Raw genomic sequence first — 11,743 nt, 5'->3', positions numbered from 1 at the left:
ATCCGCCCGTCAGAATTTCAATATGACTTCAGTATCAGACTCCTCTCAACAAGAGCTTCAAAAAGACGTAAGTTTTATTATGTATCACTATGATTTGAAATTATGATATGGAGGAAATTCTGATATGATTCGTATTATCTGTTCCTGAGATTATTGTCATTGTATAATTTAAATCAGATGGAAGAACGGATACCGTATGAAATTGTTATCATTTTCAGATTTGAATTTGATTGAGATAATGCAGATTTGATATCAGATTGAGTTTGCTATCGACTATGAGTTGTGATTTGTATCTGTTGATATCTGTATTGCTGTGTATATCGAGATTGTGCAGTTATGCCGTTGAAACAGAATTAGATTGAGTTATGATTATATCCAGTATTGATTGAGTTGTATATTGATATTGTACTCCTCAATATTGTCATTGCCAGATTGAGTATTGACATATTCGAATTCGAGACTTCGACTTCGTTAGATTGACAAAAGAAAGGTATAAATCAATGACGAACCGGGACGACACGACTCGAGTTAGATCCGACTTGAGTTTCCCAAAACCACATACTTTATTTTATTGCATTGATGTTTGCAATTCATGAGATTAATATACTTAGTCTATTGATTTATAGCAGAGCATGTATAGAGTTTGGGCAGATGTGCCTAGTCTTTGGCAGAGCCGCCAAGACACTGGACTTTTGGTGTATCGATGTTGCTTAGAAGTAGATTGACTTCTATTGCTGAGATTCGATACAGAATGCCAAAGTCTGAGTTAGATCGGGATCCCTAGATTAGAATAGAGTCGAGTCTGAGATTATGAGTCAAGAGTTTGATTTACAGTTTTATATGGATTCATGTCTTTCAGATTTTGATATATGTTATTGATATCTGTTCATGCTTTTATATCTTTTTATATGATTGCATGTATATGTTGTTTATACTGAGAATGTATTTCTCACCGAAGTTATCCGGTTGTTTTTGTGTTTGTATGTGTGCATGACAACAGGTGAGACAGGATCAGGGTCAAGAAGAGGATGAGGGATCAAGATTAGCGTGGAGATCCAGACTTAGAAGTAGATTTGGTTTACAACACTTGATGTTTAGTTGTTGAACCCTAGTTTGAGATAAATGTATTGTGTACAAGACTTGTACTTTACTTTCGATGTTTATATCAGATTGATTATCATATGTTTTTATATCAGATTGATTATCATATGTTGCGCACTCAGGTATTTTTTTTTATAAAAACTTTAGACCCAGATTAATTAACTGATCCTAATGATGATTAAGAAAATGAATTAGGTTCGGGTCCCCACAATATTCCCCTCAGTGTGTGAAAACACTTTCGGGTAGTTTTCAGAGATCATTTCTCACACACACACACCACCACTCAAATCGTCTTGCACAACGACGTAAAACTTGTGTGTGTAGTCTTTGACACACGGATGTTAAACAAGTGTTGAATAGAAGGCAATGCATTCATTCTAGTCTAGGAGTTCAGTTAGGCAGTGGGTAAGTCCTAAGCTGGGTAGATTTGTACAAGGTGTTGTATAAATCAAAGTATTCTAGTGGATCATACCCGAGGTGGTAGAAGGGGTTACGTAGGAGCAGTTGAAGTCTCCGAATATCAATAAACATATCATGTGTATTTAATTCATTTAACTAATGTTTTTAAACTGGTTTGATTAGTTAGAGCATCCGTCAGTTCAATTTTCACCATAACTGAGCTGATATATGTCACAAACTGATTCCCTTTACTTTTCAGTTATTCGGTTGTACAGGATATAAAATTTATCAGTGTTTCTTAATGAATGATTAATTCGAGTTTTTTTAACTTGATTTGAAACCAAAATTGATATAATTCATCGGTGTATACATTCTTAGAACACGAGTTATTGCAGGTCTTGGAAAATATTTTGTTTGAAGCACCTCAAGGTGTCTAGCACATGATCCTTCATCTTATCTCAACTTCATAATAATATTAGCCTAAGTTCCTTAAATCGAATCTTTATCCTACGGTACCAAACTTACGTAACCTAAATATTTATAAGTACATCACAAATATTAAATTGTTGCAAATCTTAAAACTAGAGTAACGTTAATCCATAAAACAAAATATACAATATCGACCTTTTACCTAAATAATAAAACCATTGTAGCACCAATTACATGTTTAAACTATTTACTTCCCAATTACAATATAGCTGAGGCCTAAGACTTTTGGACTTTTCTCATTGAAACGAATGTCGCATTCTTACGTATCCATAATGCATAATTAATACTAGCGTATGAAACATAATAAATTATCCCATGTTAACGATAAACTTACTCTAATAATTCAACTTCATTTAAAATGCGCAGAATTCTAGAATCCCCATATCAAGATTTTAGATTTCCTACTCGATAAAAATCTTAACATTCGTTCATTGACAACCTATGTTGAACACAACTAATTTTCTTTTGTTTTTATTTCAACCAAAATTTTTGTATGAACACTCTTTCCATAAACATGAAATTCAAGATTACGCAACCCAAACAGGTATTAGATAACATAATTCCAACACACATATTCACTTATTCCCAAGTTTCTTAATAACTTTCCAAAAGTTCCTCAAGACAAGGTGTCTACCTCATTTATTACATGCGTCTATCAAGTAACCTAACCATCACTCATGCCCAAATTTCTAAAATGATTTTAACCCTAACACATGTATAATTTTTACTCTTAAGATCATTATTAAAACTTATGCTACATCAAACCTTAAGCTCCCAAAATAAGCTAACTTACTTTCTAATCTTATAATTTAACTAATCGATCAATTTTATCTTAAATTGTTATCACTCTAAATTCTTAATTTGCCACATCTTATTCCATTAACACTTATATTTTCCAACCCAATATTGATTCATCCTTCAAAGCCCTCGATTACCATTTCCTATAACATTATAACCCAGATGTTTCAAGGTCCTAAATATCCCTTCAAGCCTAAATTATCGAAAATTCCAATCCTTTAAACCATTCAAATCTCACTTACTGCTAAACGAGTCCCCAAATTTCTTAAAAATTGCAAAATTAATCCTTAATTTCATCGAAAATTATCCAAATTGTCCTTAATCTCGAAAATTTCACAATTACCCATATGTTCTTGGCGTTCCTAATTCCATTTTATAGGTTTCTCGTAACATAAATTTCAATAATTTTAAGCTTATTAAACCCAAAATCAATTCCCATAACTAATCTTACATTTCCATAAATACTTAAAATCCCTAAATTATACGTATTTATACTTCTAAAGATCTTTATAGCCATCGATTCATTATTTTTTATATGAATTTTCTCGAAAATTAACACAACTAGTAACCACGAACCATCAGTATTTTTTTAGAAAATATACATGTCCCAAAAGAATTTATAATCTTCATGACTAACTTATGACTCAAATAGTAGAACATCAGTACTTACTAACTAAAAATCAATATATACAAATCATTTTCAACCTTTCATAATGCCCAATAGCCAAATTCTTAATCATTTCCAATTCCACCACAAAGCCAGCATGCATGAAAATCATATAATTTCTCATTCCATGTCGTAACATACATAAAATTTTTAAAGCATCTAATCTCAAAACATAACGACAGATAAACATATACTGTAAAATGTATATCATGTAAACATGCAGGTGATAGCATTAAAAACATTTAAAATATTTAACTTATAGACTGGAGGCTAGAACACTGAGCTGAAGAAGCTGGCGGTGGCACAACCCTATACAGGACCCTTGCTCTGATACCAACTGTGACATCTAATAATTTAAACGGTTCTAACGTTTTTTTTTTTGGAAAATAAACATTTAACTATTTTGCATGCATGCAACCCTACTGAAAATATCTCATTTAAAAATAATCGTAAATTTTTTTGACAACTAAAAATACTGCAGTTTAAAATTGCCGACACAACCATAATATATGTACGGAAAAATTACTCAAGTAAATATCCTGATGATCATCACCAATAAAAAAAATCAACGTATCAAAATGTTCTTTTCCACTCAAACTCATAAAAATGTGATGTGCGGAAAAGTGTGTTCCTCGGGTCGTGTGCACACATCTGACCCTGCCTAGTCAGAATTCGGCACCTCCTGTCCCCTCATCGACATGCTTACCTACATCATTCACACCTAGTGAGTCTAAATACTCAACACACATGTACCATGATATCAAATACATATGCATATCATGCAGAAGTGAGAAATATCGTATTCAACATACATTTCATGTTCATGGAAAAACTTATGCATGATCGTAATCTGTCAAAACATGATAATAGTCATAGCACATATCACCATATCAACATGTACGTGTTCATTTTCTTAATTTGAATTCCGTTTGTCAGCTATGACATTCGTATTATCATGTCAGTCGATGGATCCATTTACGTGTAACCGCGGACCCGGTGGCAGGAACATCAGCGACATCATTACCCGTCCACTGAGCCTTGGCCTTACATGAAATGTTCACTACTCGGTTTTCTTAAAAAGTACTAACTTTTTTTTTACAAATTCGTCGAAATAAGATATACATATATATATATATACTTTTTTAAAAAAATTAATTTGATATATATATATACTTTTTAAAAAAATTAATTTGCACCATTTAAAAATAAATCATCAACTATATTTGAAAATTCAAAGGAAAGAGTTCAAAACATAAAATCTTCAAACGTTTGCCAATCCAAACTTAACAATATTTCAAAATAAAGCTAACTCTAACACCCTCACAAAAACCACTCAAAAACATAATAATAGTCGTAAAAATCTTTAACTCAAACTTTTAATCATAAATGAAGAAAACTAGCGCTGATTCTCAGGTTATGTGCACCTTCAGTCCAGCAAGATCAACCATCAAGTCCCTCAACAATATCAACATCATGCTCACCTGCATCGATCACAACTAATGATTCTATTGACTCAGCAAACCATAACCGTAATGACGATTAATACGTATACAATCACATGCAACGGAAAAAATACTTTTACTAAACATAACATTTCATGAACATGCATAAACATAAACATTTTACTTTTATCATAAACATATTCTATTTCATCATCTACATATGTATTTTCCTTTTCGTTGAATTCAGATCGTTAATTGTGACTTTCGTATTAGCTGAAGCTCGATAGATCCATCTACGTGTAACCACAGTACTGGGTGGCGGGGACATCGGGGACACTCTTGCCCATCAATTGAGCCTTGGCCTTACATATCATCGTATTATCGTATCATCGTATTGGTCACAATTACTTCACTTCCTTCAAAATTTAACATTTTCATCATTTCATAAAATTAATGCATAAAATAATCATTTTTCTTTTAAACCAAGCATTCAACATATCTTTTAGAATTAACATTTCATCATAAATTTCTATAAACATTTAAAATAATCATATTAACATATTTTACAGCATTCAGGATACTGCCATGACGTTTACTATTTTTCAGGTGTAAAATAATCGTTTTACCCCTAGATGTAAAATTTCTCGATTTCGACTTTTTCTTACTTTTGTTGACACTAGACCATCCCAAATAACTATTTTAGCTTAAATAAATTTTATGATATTTTTTTTAGCTTAAATTCGGGGCTTTTGATTTATTTCGTAATTATTAATTCGTAGTGCGTTTTAAACTCAAATAAATTTCTAACTTTATTATTAAATTCCCAAATTTTTTATTAATTACGTCTTAGCGTACCAAATCACCTTAAAGCTTCTTATTTTCAAAAATATCATTATGCATCAACCTAATTTTAAATGATTAAAAACAATTATTTAATAAACATATTTTAAATTTTTCAGCCCTCGGTCTCTGTTCCTCGATCGTATTAGGAATAACCTTTTAAAAATATAGTTTTATGCATTCAAGTAGAAAACTACTTCATAAACATATAAACATATCAAACATAATTAATTAAAGCAATTAAAATCATTTAATTAGTCGTTTTCTATTTTCCCTAGATTCGCATGCAGTTGGATTACGTCTTTTTATTTTTGGACCTTACAATTCCTCCCTCTCTTAAATAAAATTTTTTCATCGAAATTAAAACTTACCGAATAACTCCGGTAGTGACTCCTCATGTCCCTCTCAGTTTCCCAAGTAGCTTTCTCCTCCTAGTGATTTAGTCATTTGACTTTGATCATTGGCATGAATTTGTTTCGGAGTTTTCTTTCTTGTCTAGCCAAGATTTGTATGGGTCTTTCCTCATATGTCATATTTGGAGTCAATAGCATTGTTTCATGATTTAGTACGTGTGAAGGGTTCGACATGTATTTTCGCAACATTGAGATATGAAACACATTGTGTACTCCAAATAGCATCGATGGTAGCGCTACTCTATAGGCTACTGTTCCAATTCTCTCCAAAATCTCAAATGGCCCTATGAATCTTAGACTAAGTTTGTCTTTCTTGCCAAATATCATAACACCCTTCATAGGTGCTATTTTCACAAATACGTGGTCGCCCACTGCAAACTCTAAATCATAAAAATACATATTATCATCAAAATCATCATTTTAAATCATATAATATCATTTAACATATGTTATGATCCTTCGGGACGTTGCCAAGCGTTTACGTATTCTTCTAAGTGTAAAATTATCGTTTTGCCCCTATACGTAAAAATTCTCGAATTTATCTTTTTCTCACTTATAATGACATGAGATTATTCTAAATATTTATTTAAGCTTAAATATAATTTTTCATAATTTTATAAAGTTTAAAACTGAGCTTTTCAATTAATTCTTTATTTAACATTTCGTGCGGCGATTAAATCCCGGATAAATCCAAAACTCATTATTTTGATCCCAAATTTTAAACATAATATTTTTAAGATTTATTCTACCTTTCCAAGTCATGAGCCACACCCGTTGACCCATAGATTCAATTTTTGTTCTTAAAATCTCGTTTTTGACCCTTAGAGGAACACACCGAGCCATCTCCCAACTACTTGAGCCACGCCCGAGCCACCTCAAGCCAAACCTGAGCCAACCCACCTAGGCACCCTCCTGATCAAGCCCAGTCCAGCCCATAGAACCAGCCCCTAAGTCGTGCACAAGCCAAGCACCGAGCCCTACAATTTTGTGCACAAGATTTCCCACGCTACAAGACTCCTAGCCACCCTAGGACTCTTCCAGCTAAGCCTCCCCCGAACCAACCTGACCCTAACCAACCATGGACCACGCCCAAACCCCACCTAGACCAGCCTAGGCCCTAGAACTCACGCACGAGCCACCTGCACCAAAGATGGCAGCCTGCGCACTCCCTATGGATCCCTCATGTTTTCTCGAGCCACAGCCAACCCAGCCGCACCAACTCATAGCCCGACCCCTGCCCATGACCCTAGGACCATGATGAACCTACATTGAGCCACCTAGCCACAGCAGCAAGCCCCCTTGGCTTCTGTCACTTCCACTAGCCCGCGCGAGATGTCCCTGCTCCATGGGACTCCTCCTATGCTGCGCGTGAGGGGTGCTAACCATGCTAGAACCCTTCCTCACCCTGACCCTCGACCAGCACGAGCCCTCATTGAGACATGGTCGAACCCCTAAGCACCATAGATAGTGATCTATCAACTTGAACCACAATAAGCACACACTCCTTTTGAAAACTCTTGGCCCTACTTGCTGTTTTTCTTTTTTTTTTCTCGCTTGTTCCTTCGGTTGTCCAGCCTTAAAACCTTTAAATTTATCATGTTTTGACTATAATTCAATCATAATTTATCATGTATTGGCAGCGTGTCCGTTGGTTTCAAAAACGTTTTTCATAAAAAAGTAAAAACATCGTATTTTTGAAAATAAACGTTTTACCGTAAAGATATTCAAACACCTATTTTTTCAGACAAACAATTAAATCATGCATAATATGATTTGTATGATGTTTGAAAGGATTTAGAAAATGTGCATTTGCCTTTATAACGCTCGAATATACGATATTCGGCGAGGGTGCGACGTTAGGCGACCGGACGACGAAGAACACAAGCTTTTCTCCTCTAGATATTTTTGAAAAATATGGTGGTGTGTGTGAGGAGTGCACGGCTGCTGATGAAGATGAATTGTGAGGTTTTGAAGACCTAATACCCTTAGGGCCTGTTTGGTATGAATGATTGGAATAAGATTATGGTTTAATCACTTGTTTGTCTGGTTTTTGGGAGAGAGACAGATAACAATGGGCCCGTGAAAAAATCTCTGTAGCTTGGGGAAAATCCATCCCTTAGAGGCCCAATTATTATTAATCTTAGTTTGTACAGTTAATATGACAAAACATAAAAATTACCTTATTAACCTTTGCCCTACCAATAAAACTCATCTCTTCTCATTTCTTCAATACAGCCGACCCAAAAAACAGAAGAGAGAAGAAATTGTGTCCAAGCTTTGCGATTCGCGATTCGCGATTCGTTCATCGGTGTGCAACTGAGATTTGATCTTATACTTGTTGAAGGTAAAAATCAGTTTCTTCGCCATCAGTTTCGTCTATTTCGTGAAAAATATATTTGTTAATTTCATTATACTGACTATTTTTGGTGTGAATGTCTTCGTTATTGCCTTGAAATTTAGTTTCATGTACTGTACTTGATTCAAATACTATCTATATGCATATTTTCTTTGAAATTTATTTTTAGATGCATAGTACTTGCTTAAATAAATACTCTCGATAAACAAATGCCTTGAAACAAAATATGTTCTTATCACGTTCCTTGAGGGCTTATATTCATTTATCAAGATGGTAAATTGTTATATGATTTGAGTCATTTTCTGTATTTATGACGATTTAACCGTTAATTCAAGAATGAAATGTTGTTTTTTTCATGTGAAATCTAATATTTTAGACCAAGGACACCATGTTGTTTCTGTGGCTGAATTAACTTTTTCTACTGCATTTTACACTTATATTGTTGTACTAAAGCTTAATTTATTGTCATTTCTTGAGATTAGATAGCAAGATGGACGTTAGACGTAGAAGCATTATGCTTTTTGTGTTGCTGCATCAAATGTGCTGCCGCTCTTTTATGCTTTTATGTCTTTTAATACGACATCGGGATGCATTACTCGCAAAGCAACGTCGTGAACCTCGTAGAAAACCAGGCTTGTACACCATGACAACACGTATTAATGCACAATTAAGCCATTTGCATAGGATTGTCGAATTAGGTGATGTTCAATGTGTCGTAAACTTGAGAATGAATCGGCAAGCATTTTCTCGATTGTGTTACTTGGTCAGTACCATTGGAGGGTTGGTAGAATCGAGATACGTACGAATTGAAGAGAAGGTGGCCATGTTTCTGTCTATCTTGGGTCATCATAAGAAAAATCGAGTGATTGGTCATGATTATCGACGTAGTGGACATACCATCAGCACACATTTCCACGAAGATATGCTATCTATTCTCAAATTACATCCGATATTGCTAGTGAAGCCTAGACCTTTGGATGATAATTGCAGTAACGAAAGTTGGAAATGGTTCAAGGTAATATATCGATTCATTAATTTTTTTTAACGAAAAATATGTTATTTTGTTGTTAGTTTATTTTTCTTTCTATTACAGTTGACATAAAAATACAATTTGCATTTTAATTTGTTTTAGGGGTGTCTTGGTGCTTTGGATGGAACATTTATCACTATACATGTACCAACAAGAGATAAGGCCAAGTACCGAACCAGAAAAGGTAATATTGTGGTTAATGTTTTATGGTTGTTTGCAATCTTACTGGGTGGGAGGGATCCGCAGCAGATGCTAGAGTTCTAAGAGATGCATTGACTCGCGATGATTCACTGAAAGTTCCCAGAGGTGATATAATCCCTATTTTTTTCCTTTTGTGTTGCATTAGAATAATAAAATTTTAGAACTAGGTTTCATAAATATTTTAACCATAATATGCTCTTGTAACGCAGGTTTTTATTACCTATGTGACAATGGGTACGCAAATGTCGAGGGATTCTTAACTCCGTACAGGAGAGTAAGATATTTTAAGGATGCTTGGGGAAATCGTGCATTTTGTAATGCCCGATAATTAATCACTCTAATTAACGATGATTTATTTACAATTTTATGTGATTATGAAAGGATTAACCGAGACACGATTTGAGATAACGTGTAAAAAGATGTATGTGCGAGGATGAGCTCTCGCGCATATGCGCGACCAGCCGGGCGCATATGCGCGAAATGTCCAGAGGACCTCGCGCATATGCGCGACCTGAACCCGCGCATGTGCGCGAGGGTGGCAGAGAGTTGGGCAGAAATTTGAGTACCTCGCGCATATGCGCCGAATAAGGGCGCGCATATGCGCGAGGCACTGTGCACATCACGTGCCGAGACATATGGTCTCGCGCATATGCGCCGGTAGATGTCGCGCATATGCGCGAGACGTGTCGCATGAAGGGTGCGCCATTTGCCTTGATGCATGTTACGTATATATATATATATATATATATATATGTGTAACTTCGAAAATTGTCTTCAGAACTTGCAAGAAAAGGAACGAGGAAGCTCCCGGAGAAAATTACGTTTAACTCGAGTTGTGAGAAATCCGTCCATCTGATTTTGAATTTGACTTCGGTACTGTGTTCATATCAACGCAGGCTACAACTGGACGTAAGTTTTACTACGTTTTGACATGTTTTGAAATTATGATATTGTCAGAATTGCATGAAATTCATATATGATGTTCTGGACATGTTAGACATCATAGAATCGAAGTCAGATTTAGAAACGGAATGATTATGGAATTGTTATGATTTTCTGAAGTTAATTGACTGAGATATTATATCAGATTGTATTGGTATCGATTATTAGTTGAGAGAATTATTATCTGGTGATGTTATATTGACCGGGATATCGGGATTGTACGGTTATACCGTTGATTTTGAATTATTGATCAGATTGGAATTGGTTTGAGCGGTATATTAATATGATATTATTGATATTGCCATTGCCAGATCGAGGGATTGACATAGTTTGAATTCCAGACCGAAACCACGAACGAAAGTTATAAGTCAATGTAGAATTGGGATATCGACTCAAGTAGGATGTACTTGAGTTTCCCTAAATCACATACTTATTATTATGTTTTATTATTGTGATTATTGATTTGATTAAATGCTTGTTCTATGGAGTTATAGGAGCATGCATTAGACGAGTAATCTTGTGACAGAAGTACCTGATAGTGGCGGGATAGCCACGGGCACATTGCACGATGTCACAAGATAGTGTATTGGCGATAGGACCACAGTCCATGACGGTTAGGTCAGGACACTAGATGTTTGGTTATATCAACTTGGATAGAACTGGAGTCTTTTCTATTACTGTTGGTCGATAAAAGAATACCGACATCTTTATATCTGGGTGTTATGGTTATATCGACGTGGATAGAACTGGAGTCTTTTCTATTACTGTTGGTCGATATAGGAATGCCACATCTGGAAACCGGGAACCCTAGACTAGGATTGAGTCTAGTCTGAGTCGTGGAATCACGAGTATTGTCGACAGTTTGATATTGATTATGTTTCAGCTTTTGATATATATTGCTGTTATCTATCCATGCTTTTATGTTTATCATATGATTGCATGTTTCGTTGATTTATACTGGGATTATATTCTCACCGGAATTATCCGGCTGTTGTCTTGTTTGTATGTGTACATGACAATAGGTGGGACAGGATCAGGGTCCAGGAGATGAGGAGAGATCGTGAT

General features: G+C 34.9%; 1 protein-coding gene across 1 annotated transcript; it reads left to right on the top strand.

Moving 5' to 3' along the window:
- The first annotated feature begins 8,995 nt into the window (after positions 1-8,995).
- On the top strand, positions 8,996-10,064 carry LOC142552377 (uncharacterized). The gene is made up of 4 exons (XM_075662155.1): positions 8,996-9,520; positions 9,638-9,719; positions 9,782-9,841; positions 9,946-10,064. Exons 1-4 carry the CDS (start codon positions 8,996-8,998, stop codon positions 10,062-10,064), a joined length of 786 nt encoding a protein of 261 aa, XP_075518270.1.
- The last annotated feature ends 1,679 nt before the right edge of the window (positions 10,065-11,743 follow it).

Source organism: Primulina tabacum, chromosome 7, assembly GCF_025594145.1.
Source record: "Primulina tabacum isolate GXHZ01 chromosome 7, ASM2559414v2, whole genome shotgun sequence".
Taxonomy (NCBI): domain Eukaryota; kingdom Viridiplantae; phylum Streptophyta; class Magnoliopsida; order Lamiales; family Gesneriaceae; genus Primulina; species Primulina tabacum.
Note: the sequence above shows the minus strand (reverse complement) of the source record. Positions and strands in the feature narration are given on the sequence as shown.